Consider the following 13,462-nt stretch of genomic DNA (forward strand, 5'->3'; position numbering starts at 1 on the left):
CGTGAGAGCTGGGAAGAGCAGGCAGAAGCAGCGGGAAGGGTAGGAGGGAGCCTTACCATGTGAGGAGCTCAGCCATGTTTAGGACACAGTTGAGTAGCGTCCTGTACACTGTCCCAGCCTCTGGTGTCATTTGCTCACTTAGCAATTCAGTTGTCATACAGCCTCAGAGGAGACTGCCCTTGTTGGCGTTACCTGACATCCCGAAGTGTAATTTTCTTTTTTTAATATTTAGTTTTGGGAGAATTTGTTAGAATGGCTAGGCAGAACACATATTCTCTCATATGTGAGTTTTGAAGAAGTCACTTTTAAACATAGAGAGATTTAGCCTAATTTTGGAGGAAATGTAGAGTATGACCTTGAAGACAAATGTTAGGTTTAAGATGATATTTGGATGTCAGATACTTGCTCCATTGGGAAGACACAGATTTCCATTTTTATCACACTTCAGTTATCCATGTCCTTTCCTACCTATTTGCAATTTTGAGACAACTAGTAAGAATGCTTGTTTTTTTAATAAGGAGTACATTGACATGTGTCTTGAGTGATGGCTTCACCTGGCAGATATCAAAAAGTGATATTTACCTACTGTTGTTAGTTTAGGCTTGCTGAAAGTTGTGACCTGAGATGTAGTTTGAGTAGGTATTGAGGTGGTTGTCACTTCCTTTGTGATAGCGGTCTTGAAGGGTGGTATGGTGAACCTCACTTTTTCTCTGTCTGTTGAAGCAGCAGTTGACGAGGCAACAGGTGTAGGCTTTGGTTTAGTCGTCATGGTTCTTTTTGTTGAGGTAGTTATGGAGGTGATAGTGATGGCTGTAGTCATGTTTGGTGTGGTAAAAATTGATGTTGTATGTTCTTTTGGAGAAAAGGTAAATAATATACTGTGAGTAATCAATTCATAGAATAATTAAAAATAGATAAATTATGAAGAGCTATCCATGTTCCAGAGACCCAGTTTTCACCCTTGATCTTTTGAATATTTTCTTCATTAATTGTTTGTATTCAGAGTCTCACAAGCTTGCCAAATCTTTTTCTACTCGTATTTGGCTTCTGTTGTCCCATATCTTTCGTTGTTCTAATTTCCTGTATTTTTCCTGTATTAGATTATTTTTTATGTAATTTGTCCAAGAAGTTAGCTTTGTTGTCACTTATTGGCTAAAGTGTGTATGAACTTTGCCCAAATGACAATTTCATTCGTTATTCTCATGTTCCAAATCAGCCACTGCTTCAGCTTTCCACAATTTGTATAACAAAGCTAAATAACATCATACTGTAGGACTTTCCTTGTCCTGTTGGACAATTAATCTGTCACAACGGCAGCCTTTGAAGTTACATTTTGACTCCTGTGGGTCCTCTTTTTAACTCTGCTTTCCCTGATAGCCTGGGTCCAGGATGGCTTATTAGTTGAAGTGCATGTTGGTAGGAACACGTTATTATGAGACTCCACAAGCCATAGAATCAGAAAGTAATTTATGTTGGAGAAGTCATCCTCCTGAGAGCAGGACTCTAGAATCCTAGACAAAGCTGCTGCACTGATACCTGTGTGATTCTGCTTTCGAGCCTGCTTACATTATTTAGAGTTAATAGGTTCGGTGCTCCTTGAATATGACCACATAACTGAACCAGTTGTGGAAAAGAGGTTGAAGCTGAGCTAATAAATCCAACTGGAGCTGAGCTGGGTCACTACTTATAGAACTTCTAATGTGCTTCTCAGATGAGTCACACAAGTGATTTTTGGTTGTATTTTTAACCTATTGTCTATATCCTTTCTCTTTCCATGCACTTTTGATCTACACTTCTGAACATTTCTGGTTTACAGACACCTTTCTGGAAGCCTGCTTTGCCTAATTCATGATTTGGAGTCTTATGCTTGGATGTTGAGACAGCTTGCAATGCTTTCCTAGTAGGATGATATCTCAACTATGTATAGAGTGGGTTTACTATATTTTAAACAGTAACACTAAAAACCTACCAGTTGTTGACTTTACTGTGACAAGAGGTGATGCTGATGAAGTTCTTGGAACTGTGATTTTTGATGTTATTGTTGGATTTGTAGTCTCAGTTGATATAGTAGCTGCAGAAGAAGAAATACTAGGTACTCTTGATGGGGTACTTGTGGTAGAGCTTCTCGTTACTTTAGGCTGCACTGTTGTTACTAAGAGAAAAAAAAACAAAATTAAAGGATAAGAAATAGTTATTGATAATCTATTTATAATATACCTATATAAATTTAAAATTATTTTTTGAAGTAAAAACACTGTCTTAATTACTATTAGTAGTAACTACTATTAAGAAACATTACCTTTTAGGTGAAACATTTGAGAGAAGTTATCCATCTATTCATTTGCTATTATGTGCAGTGAATACATTAAACAGGAATACTTGCAGAAGCTTTATACCTTTTTCTTCATTGCTTTAAAGTGAATTTGGCATGAATGCTTGTGCATAGCAGCAGAGATGGAATTGTATTTTATTATTCACGCAGTCGACAGTGTAACATTTTCCCAGTACCATCTGTCTTCAGGGAAATTGATGGAAATTCTAACAAATTTAAGATCAGTATATAGAGATTCCTTTCCTGGATCAGGCTATAGGAGTTTGGTATACTCAGTCATAGACTTCCATGAAGACCATCTTAAATTGTTGAGGTGTTATACAGCCAGTCACCACAAAGAATTGTGATGAAATTTTTGTGGGATTTTGTACATCATAGAATCATAGAATGGTTGGGGTTGGAAGGGACCTTTAAAGGTCATCTAGTCCAACCCTCCTACGATGAGCTGGGACATCTTCAACTAGATCAGGTTGATCAGAGCCCTGTCCAGCCTGACCCTGAATGCTTCCAGGGATGGGGCATCTACCACCTCTCCGGGCAACCTCTTCCAGTGTTTCACCACCCTCATTGTAAAAAAGTTCTTCCTTATATCTAGTCTGAATCTACCCTCTTTTAGTTTAAAACCATTACCTCTTGTCCTATCGCTACAGACCCTACTAAAAAGTCTCTCCCCATCTTTCTTATAAACCTCCTTCAAGTATTCAAAGTCTGCAATAAGGTCTCCCTGCAGCCTTCTCTTCTCCAGGCTGAACAACCCCAGCTCTCTCAGCCCTTCCTGATAGGAGAGGTGTTCCATCCCTCTGATCATTTTTGTGGCCCTCCTCTGGACCCCCTCCAACAGGTCCATGTCCTTCCTGTACTGAGGACTCCAGAGCTGGGTGCAGTACTCCAGGTGGGGTCTCGCCAGTGGGGAGCAGAGGGGCAGAATCACCTCCTTCGGCCTGTTGGCCCACGCTTCTTTTGATGCAGCCCAGGATACAGTTGGCTTTCTGGGCTGTGAGTGGACATTGCTAGCTCATGTCCAGTTTTTCATCCACCAGTACCCCAAGTCCTTCTCCGCAGGGCTGCGCGTCAATCCCCTCACCCCCTAGCCTGCATTGATACCAGGGGTTGCCCCAACCCAGGTGCAGGACCTTGCCCTTGTCCTTGTTGAACCTCATGAGGTTCACATGGGTCCACTTCCGGAGCTTGCCCAGGTCCCCCTGAATGGCATCCCGTCCCTCAGGCATGTCAACCGCACCACTCAGCTTGGTGTCATCTGCAAACTTGTTGACAGCATGCTTCATCCCACTGCCCATCACAGACAAGACAGAAGTCCTTATTCACTAACAGAGATATTTCATTATTGATATCTGGAAGTGCCTAAGTATGCTGAGGAAACACTGTTCTCTCAATACTTTTTTTTCTTAAGATGTCTAACAAATATTTCAAATATTTCTATCATTTTATATGATACCAAGTTATTTTTCATCATTGCATCTTATGCATATGAAACTGGTGATGCCACTATATCACACAAAAAAGTATTTTGCTTACCTCATAAACACATATCAGGACATATATCAGTGTATAAGTACTAGTTTGGTCAACTACATAAACTAACCTGTTGAAGGTGAAGATGTTTCAGGTGTGGTACTAATGCTTTCATTTCCTGTTGTGTAAAGGTAGAACAGGTTAAGTTTGTGAATGAATGCATATTGAAATATTTCAAATAAGGCAAATTTCAAATTGGATTCAAAGGATTGTGTTAATTAGTGAGATATTCCTGAAAATGCGTAATATTACATATTTCAGAGGTAAACTTCACATCAAAGGACTTAATGACAAAGAAAGAAATACATTTCATAATAATGAACATGAGTAAGTTTTTGCTGCCTTTCTTATGATTTTTATGCTTAAGGGCACCTCACTTTTCAGGGATATTGGAAATGTTTTTGTATCTAAATGAGATTACTAGACGAGATCCTGGTTACACAGGTTAGAATTCTGTAATATGAGAAAAATTGTCCTTGAGTTTTTTTTACATCTGCATGAAAATCCAAACTGTGCAGCTAGAGTCTATCCAAACCATTATTTAATGATAGCTTTTCATAGAAGTAAACCATATGGTAATAAACCTTAAGTTAAAATATTTTATTAAAAAAATCTCTATAAAGGGATTTGCTAAGTAGAGTCCATTAGCTAGGTCTGATCCTATTCTATATGTTCTCTTTTTTTATGAAAGGTGTTGAATATATCCGAGACCCACAGCTCTGCTGGGGCAGCCCCTCACACAGATCAGAACACCAATACACTTTCAGGAAGACCCACATTTTGAACAGTACTCACATTTACAATGAACATAATTTTTCATGTTGCTAACTAAAATCAGTTAGGGTCATCCAGCTTCTGTATTATAGCATTCCCTAGCCTAATCCTTCTTTTAATTAGTTGTCTTCATTCCTTTATTTACCAACTGAAGTTTAACATACTAGCAGTAGAGTAATAGTGTTATTTTGAAGGAAAGTTATGTTTGGATGAACACTCATTATTAACTGAGAGGTACTAGGAGCAATGCCTTCTTTGCGAATATACAAATGTTTTAGTATTGTTTTCCAGTTACTGTAGAGAAAGAGAATGAGTATATAGGTCACTGCTTACCACATGGCATGCATCTTTCCTTCTCATGGTCAAAGTATTCATCATGAGAGCAATTGTAACAGCCTGAAGAAAGGGGAAGAGAAGTTTGTTTTACATTTCTCAGAGAACAGCATTTAATTTATACTATTTATAATCTAATATCTTACATTTCTGTTATTAAAAAAATGTATCAGCTGCAACATCATCTATTCAGGTAAGCATTTCCAATGTCATCCTCAGAAGAACGGCCCACCTATGTAGTAATTGTTTTGGTTTCTCCAACTATATCCATTTGTCTAATAAAAATATTAACTGCTCTCTCCATGTTTTCTTCCCGAAGTATAATGTATTCTTTTGATTTGGCGCAAGTCAGAGAATTTCTCCTCAAGACATGCTGAGCGCAATATAAAGCTAGATGTAGTACAGGTACTGAATTTTTTTATATAGGTAAAGCAATAGTAGTAAGGTAAAGATCAGCAAAACTGCTTCAAAGATAGCATCAGTTAGAATACCATTATTTAACTGTGGTATGACTTATTTAAAAAACAGGATTGAAAATAATTACTGTGTTACTGTTTTCTGGTTTACACTAGTATAGCTTATTACCTTCAATGTTGACATATTTGTAGTTTTGATTTGGACAATTACAAGGCCTGTAATGCCAGGTGCAGTTGTCATTGTCGTAGCCATTGGAATAAGCACCACCACTTCCTGTTTTTTTATGAGAATTGTAATACTCACAATAGACAGCTAAAAAAAGTAAAAGCAAGAGAGAAATCAGAACTTTTCAAATTAATGGCATGTTATTTTCAAAGGACTAAAGGGAGGACAAGATTAATAAACAGTTTGAATCAAAAATTTTGTCCTGAAGCTATTAGCTTCTGATGTAAATTGAAATTTACACTCCAGTGAGGTCAGTTTCTTTTTTGCTAATGCACTATGCAGGCATTTCCACAACTTTTAATGCATAATTTAGTGAAATGTTGAAAAGAAACCATCAAAGATGACAACTCTAGCATTGATTTATAACACACTCATCCTCTTTTTTCGTCCATATACGGTGTTCTGGAACACCTTGATATCTTTTTCCTGTTTTACAGTGTTTCAGCTAACACAGCTGTCTTTAGTTCCTTCACATCCACACAGAAGGTGATTTCATCATAGCTAAAATGAAACACATTTTTTTACAATTTCATGCTCCCTCTGCTGACAAAATGACAGTTCACTATACAGCGGCAGCAGAAGAAACAGTCTGCCTTCTGCGACCACATTAATTTCTCTCTCATTACTCCATGGTAAAAAGAGATATAATATTTTGGTTAATTCAGCACAAATTCAAACTACAGATTTCAAAACCCAGGTGACGGAAGTCAACTACTTGCCCATAGAGAAAATGCAACTTAGGAGATGCTTATTAAGCATTTACCTATGTTGCCATATTAATATATTCACAGTAACAGTAATAATCTCTTAAACCTCTTTAAAGAGAGCTTAAAGAAACTTACGACAGAACTCGGGAGTCCTCCAGTCAATGCAGATACCTTTATCTAAGCATGCCATGGCATATACTGCAATGGCATCGCACATGCATTCACAGTCCCCTCCAATGTCACAACCACAAGAGTCTCGAACACAGGCCTCATAATAGGGCATACGATTCACCTGCATTGGAAAATGAAGTAATGAATTTTCTAGGATTCTTTTGTGCCTATTTATTAAGAAGGTGTTTTTCCCTGGGCTAAACAATATGTGTTCCATTAAGTAAGAGTAGCTAGTATTTCCTCTGAACACTTGTCAAAGCAATTACAATCCCACCTCATACAAATCTTTTTAGCAAGAACGTAGATGTCTCCACATCAACAACAGAAACTGATGATGTTTTACCAGATATATATTTCTAAATTCATACTAGTCCTGAACACATTATGTATAGTCAGCTAAAAAAACTCCCAAACTCCCACATCCACTCAGGCACAAGTGCCTAAGTTTGTCAGCTGTACACCCTCCATGGATAGGGATGAGCACTGCAACATTATCCACATTTCTCAATTGTTTTCCCCTCCTGAAAATAGAGATTTTCCTTCAGAAGGCCTGGTTTTGATGAACCTCGCAATATTTTCATTTCCACAAAGTGAGCAAATTAAAACAAATAGGAGGGTTGATGATATCTTGCTCTCGAGTTGATCTGCATCTTCTAAGTAATGCTGTTGATTTACTGATGAGAACAAGTGTTTTCAGGCTTTTCTTAAGTTTGATTTTCTAACAAAGGCTAAATGGTTTCAAAAGAGTAAACTGCATTGATCAGTATCAGGCATCATCAACAGACTGACTAATTTCTGATACATAAGTCTTCATTCTTTTTTCACTCTGATATTTTTAACGCATCTGTTAATGCAGTACTTAGCTTTTGTGCTTACAAAAGGGCTGGTGAAGTGCAAATAAGAAAAGACAACGATTAACATAAATGAGAGCCGTAAAACATTTTATATATATTTTATTAAAACATTTTTTGGAAGAGAAAATCAAGTGTTTGGAAGAAGACAGATTACCCCTATAAATAAAAAGAAGGCCAAATCGATTCTTACCTTATTGTGACAGGCAGAAAAGACTTGGCTGTTGATGACGGAACATGTCTTTTCTGCCCATGCTTTACGATAAGGGTTCTTGCTACAGGGGTCCACTACAAAATATACATCCCCACAGAGAGGATTCTCTTTCCAAGAATTGACAAATTCCAATTCATTTGATGCGACATACTTGCTTCGAGTTTCAAAATCATCCTTCATATTGCCATTATAGTTCCCACATAAACCGCATATAGTTTCCTAGGTTGAATGAAAGCAGCAATGTCAAATCAGCAAGTTACAATTACTCGCCTTCCCTTTCGATTACTGACAGTTTCCTGTGCTTTAGTAGTGAACGCGATCTACAAATACTCTCTCATACATTCTTAGCGTCTTGTGCATGAGGGCCTGTTCATCAGTGGACAAATGTGTTTCTCTTCTAAACTGTAAGCTGTCATCATTTAGAGATCAAATTTGACCATGCAGTTGTATAAAATAAAAGCACTTAGCACAAAAATTTCCTGAATGCTGTAAGGTAATCAGTTAAAAATCAGCCTCTAGTGAAAATCTCTGCTGTTTTGGAGATAATGATGAAAATGAATTACTAGTAGCATCTCTGAAAAACCTTTGCCATCATAGAGAGTCAAGGCAACCATCATCAAATGTGCCGTTCAATCTGAATTGAAGGACAGTTTACTAGAGGAAGTTATTCTGCAATACCTGTGTTTCTCTGGAGATCTTGATGAAGAAGTTCATGTGCTTATTCCAGATAAGGGTCATGTTGTATTTTCCTGGGATCATGATATCAAACATCAGGTGAAGGGCATTCTTTTTCACATTGTATCGTATTCCAGGATTTTCCCCAGAAATAGCGAAGGTTTCATCTCGCAGTATGAATGTCAAATTCTGGAAGAAAATTTATCTGGATGTTATAACTTATCAACTTTCAATATTTTCCTTACTCTGTGTCACATTGCTGAAGATCTGATGTTGTGCTACTACAAAATGTCTTGATATTCCCACTTATTTTTGAAAAGTCATGGCAGTCAGGTGAAGTCCCTGGTGACTGGAAAAAGGGAAACATTGCACCCATTTTTAAAAAGGGTATAAGAGAGGACCCTGGGAACTACTGACCTGTCAGCCTCACCTCTGTGCCTGGGAAGATCATGGAACAGATCCTCCTAGAAGCTATGCTAAGGCACATGGAGGACAGGGAGGTGATTCGAGACAGCCAGCATGGCTTCACCAAGGGCAAGTCTTCCCTGACCAACCTAGTGGCCTTTCTATGATGGAGTGACTACATCAGTGGACAAGGGAAGAGCTACGGATGTGATCTATCTGGACTTCTGTAAGGCCTTTGATACAGTCCTCCACAACATCCTTCTCTCTAAATTGGAGAGATATGGATTTCATGGATGGAGTGTTTGGTGGATAAGGAATTGGCTGGATGGTTGCATCCAGAGAGTGGTGGTCAACGGTTCAAAGTCTGGATGGAGATCAGTGACAAGCGCTGTCCCTCAGGGGTCTATATTGGGGCCAGTAGTGTTTAATATCTTCATCAAAGACATGGACAGTGGGATCGAGCATGCCCTTGGCAAATTTGCAGATGACACCAAGCTGAGTGGTGCGGTTGACATGCCTGACAGATGGGATGCCATTCAGAGGGACCTGGGCAAGCTCAAGAAGTGGACCCATGTGAACCTCATGAGGTTCAACAAGGACAAGGGCAAGGTCCTGCACCTGGGTTGGGGCAACCCCTGGTATCAATGCAGGCTGGGGGGTGAGGGGATTGACGCGCAGCCCTGCGGAGAAGGACTTGGGGTACTGGTGGATGAAAAACTGGACATGAGCTAGCAATGTCCACTCACAGCCCAGAAAGCCAACTGTATCCTGGGCTGCATCAAAAGAAGCGTGGGCCAACAGGCCGAAGGAGGTGATTCTGCCCCTCTGCTCCCCACTGGCGAGACCCCACCTGGAGTACTGCACCCAGCTCTGGAGTCCTCAGTACAGGAAGGACATGGACCTGTTGGAGGGGGTCCAGAGGAGGGCCACAAAAATGATCAGAGGGATGGAACACCTCTCCTATCAGGAAGGGCTGAGAGAGCTGGGTTGTTCAGCCTGGAGAAGAGAAGGCTGCAGGGAGACCTTATTGCAGACTTTGAATACTTGAAGGAGGTTTATAAGAAAGATGGGGAGAGACTTTTTAGCAGGGCCTGTTGCAATAGGACAAGAGGTAATGGTTTTAAACTAAAAGAGGGTAGATTCAGACTAGATATAAGGAAGAACTTTTTTACAATGAGGGTGGTGAAACACTGGAAGAGGTTGCCCGGAGAGGTGGTAGATGCCCCATCCCTGGAAGCATTCAGGGTCAGGCTGGACAGGGCTCTGATCAACCTGATCTAGTTGAAGATGTCCCAGCTCATCGTAGGAGGGTTGGACTAGATGACCTTTAAAGGTCCCTTCCAACCCCAACCATTCTATGATTCTGTTCTATTCTGATTATTCTATTTTACAGGCTTTTTTACCCCCTTGGAATTATTTTGTATGCACATGCAAATCTTCACAGGAAACAAAAATATCTGTCATTGTTCCACCATCATTGTTAGGTGTGCTAGCACTTTCACTGCATTTGGTGGAAATAATATTGTCATCTACATGCAGCCAGCAGAGTAGAGGAAGTATTTTTTCATGTGTTCCTAAGAATAATCAAAAAGTTATGGAGAAAATAGGTCTCTGTCTTGAGCTCTTTTACTGTCTCCGACTCTCATGTGTACTTTTACAACTTTACTCCTGCCATACTGCAGTGTTTCAATGTCTAGATAATCAACAGAAAGGTTTGGCTGGAGCATGCATTTATGACACTGGATCCTAAGCTAACAAACTTTTTCACCACAGCACTGACCAGCTGAAACTGCCAGTATTTAGTCAGTAACGTGGCAAATGTATACTGCTTGTAGTGACTGTTTCTTGGGATAAAATCTTGTCTGTCCCTGTTCCTCTCTCTGTTAGATAATGAAGGATTCTAATACTGATCTGATCTGATAGTACTAGCCATTGCTGACCCATAGAACTGAGAACAGTAGAACTTATCCAATTCTGGAAGCTGTCACACAGCAGTGGAAATGAGGATAAATGCTCATTGCTGTAGTTTCATGGATATATCTCAGGTAAGATCTGGATATACTTTGAATTGCAGATATTACCTGGACTTAGAGAAATTTGGAGAGATTTTTCTCATAATCCATGATGAGAATTCCTCAATTTTATACTATTGTTTTCTTGAGTTTGGCAGGGGTGAATGGGGTGGGGGGGATATCAGTATCTTTTGACTGAGCAATTCACTGATAGGTCAGTAAAGTTCAAAATTTTATGGCTTGTATGTAGGCAAGAAGTTTGGGGACTGAAACATTGACATGAGAATTGAAAAAAAAAACTGATGGCAATTCCTAGTAAAACTGAAGCTCTAGGTTTAGCACATAATTTCACTTACAAGACATCACTTCAAAGACACAGCTAAAGCTTCCAAAAGGGAAGCAAACATGGGCTTAAAATAGGTATTCAGCTGGATAACAGCAGAATGAAGATCTTACCCCAAGGTAAATGCTGATGGATCTGGAGCATGTAACCCCTGATTTCCCACATATGACATTCTCAGTAACAATTTTGAAAGAGGAAACAGGTCTATTAACACTGCAGCCATCCTAAAAAAACCAAAACAAACAACAAAAAGCACAAAACCCCAATAGAATCTGTGTCTGGAGTCTTCCAACTTAAAACATAAAAGCATAAAAAAGTAAAGAAAGCTTAAACATGTCATGACTCTGAGTCTGCCTGTTTTGGGAGGTGGTGACCTCTGATTTGGTAGTCAAACTGACATCACTTCCCTAAAAGATATAGTTGGCTGGTACAGAATACATACGTATCAGTGACTATTTAAACATGTTATTAAATATAAAATTTGTTGTAATTGCATAAAAAACCTGTGTTTTGAGAAGTAAAGTCTTTTCATCTTAAGTATTGAAATAAGCAGAAAATATAAAAACACATTAAGTGTTTATAAAGATTCAAAGTGCTCTATTGGTTATAGATGCATCCTAGGGTATTTTCATTAGCCATTTAAATCAAGCTATTTCTTGACGGTAAGATACTGCCAAAAGAAGCAGTAAGAGGCAGGTTACCATAGCTAATATGTATTCACAGTTGCCATCAAACACAAAACGCTGTCCATCAAAAGTGGTGATGTGGCCTTCTCCATACAGATTACACGTTGAAGAACACTTTGATTTCTGAACACATTTCCATTTGCCTTTTGTGCAAGTGCTGGGAGTGAGAAAAGAAACCATACTCAGATTTCAAAGAAATGCCACCTTAACCTGCTTCTTTTTATATACATAGACTTTTATAGATAAGATGTTCATTAATTGGCTTGTATACACTGTGACCAAGTTACAAGTAATACAAGAACCATAACTAAAAGTTATGGACTGCCTAGAAAATTAATTAATGATAAAGAAGAAATCTTAAGTAATTTTTGCTTTCTTTTTTCATGAAAGAAAGAATATAAAACTCATTTATTTTTGCTCTTAATGGGATCAGATGTCACTGTTTTGTGTAGTTTGGGGGGTGGTGGTGGTTTTTTAATACTAGATTAGTAACTGGAAAGGGAATAAAGTACTTTTTGAGAATGCTGCTAAAGAGATGTGAACAATCTTTTGGGGGGCTTGCTTTTATCTGCAGAAAAGAAGGAAGATTGTGCCCTCATCTTTATTTAGGTGGAACTGTTAATCCTTGACCTTATGTAGTTTACAGTTACAGGCCCTATTGGATGCCCTTATTCCTGGATATGCATGTGGCAGAAATTATCCCTGAAGACAGTACCATGACTTTTTTATCTGTACATATATATTATCAAATGCTAAGCTTCTCTTTATCACCTCTGTGCTTTGTCACTGTATTCCTTCCATTCAGCTGTTGCCATTTCCTATTCTCCCGTCAACTAAACACTTTTGTTATGCAGTTGTACAGTTTAGTGAAACAGAGGTTCTGCAATGAAAAACTATGTGATTCTTACCAGATCTCACATTCAGTTTGGATCTGTTCACCTTTTCCATAAGCAAGACCACCATATTCACATGGACACTCATCAGCTGGAACACACCTGCCATCAAGATTTTCATATAGCCCATCAGCACAGACACAGCCTGATTCACATTTAGTGGGTATCTGGTAAAGACCAACAGATTGCAAAATGAAAAGAAATGTGAGATGCATTTTATCTTGTATGTAAATGGTGTCAAGAGTGAACCTGGGCTAAGTTCTGGTTTTGACTTGATTTCAGTTTTGTGATTTTCCTCATACTAATATACTAGTCAATTGAACTAGTTTCACTGAAGTTGTAAGATATACCTGTTATGTGAGATATTAAACATACTTGAAGACTCTGAAAAATTTGTCTTTCATTGCTACCAATCTTTCAGACAAAGTACAACAGAAGTTTCTTTATATCAAGGAATTTTATTACAACTCTTCCAATTAGTCTGTTTCCTTAATATAAAGGCATAAGAAAAGCCTGTCAGGACAGACCAGAAGTTCACCTAGCCTAGGTCTCCTGCCTCCTGTGACCATCAACAGCAGATAGTTGGTAAAGAACAGAACAGGAAGCATAAACCACATGTTGTAGCAGTTTCCAGTGACATGCAGGTTATGGAGTACCTGAGCCAGAGGTGATAGCCATATAGTTAAGAATCCTTAATGGATTTTTATTCTAGTAATTTAATAGAATTTAATTCATTAATTCATGCAATTTAATTCCTTTAATCACTTCTTGGATATATTTAAATTTTTAGTGTCCACAGTCTGTGGAAGGAAGACTGATGTTTAACTGTATCACGTTAGCAGAAATATCTCCTTTCATTTCACTAGAAGGAATGTAGTCAAGTTCTAAGTA

At 38.6% G+C, this 13,462-nt stretch overlaps 1 protein-coding gene across 1 annotated transcript in view; it reads right to left on the minus strand.

The window, feature by feature from the left end:
• Positions 1-550: 550 nt before the first annotated feature.
• The window catches only part of MUC6 (mucin 6, oligomeric mucus/gel-forming), a gene marked incomplete at both ends in the record, with an annotated part of 33,769 nt that continues 20,857 nt past the window's right edge, over positions 551-13,462 (minus strand). Inside the window, 11 exons of the mRNA XM_082317293.1 lie at positions 551-852; positions 1,970-2,152; positions 3,936-3,983; positions 4,973-5,035; positions 5,558-5,701; positions 6,457-6,613; positions 7,537-7,776; positions 8,236-8,421; positions 11,106-11,216; positions 11,694-11,835; positions 12,587-12,738. Coding sequence (XP_082173419.1) covers positions 551-852; positions 1,970-2,152; positions 3,936-3,983; positions 4,973-5,035; positions 5,558-5,701; positions 6,457-6,613; positions 7,537-7,776; positions 8,236-8,421; positions 11,106-11,216; positions 11,694-11,835; positions 12,587-12,738 — 1,728 coding nt within the window. The remainder of the gene's footprint in view (positions 853-1,969; positions 2,153-3,935; positions 3,984-4,972; positions 5,036-5,557; positions 5,702-6,456; positions 6,614-7,536; positions 7,777-8,235; positions 8,422-11,105; positions 11,217-11,693; positions 11,836-12,586; positions 12,739-13,462) is intronic.

The sequence above is a fragment of the Platalea leucorodia genome (assembly GCF_965183815.1).
Source record: "Platalea leucorodia genome assembly, chromosome: 7".
NCBI classification, from domain to species: Eukaryota; Metazoa; Chordata; class Aves; order Pelecaniformes; family Threskiornithidae; genus Platalea; species Platalea leucorodia.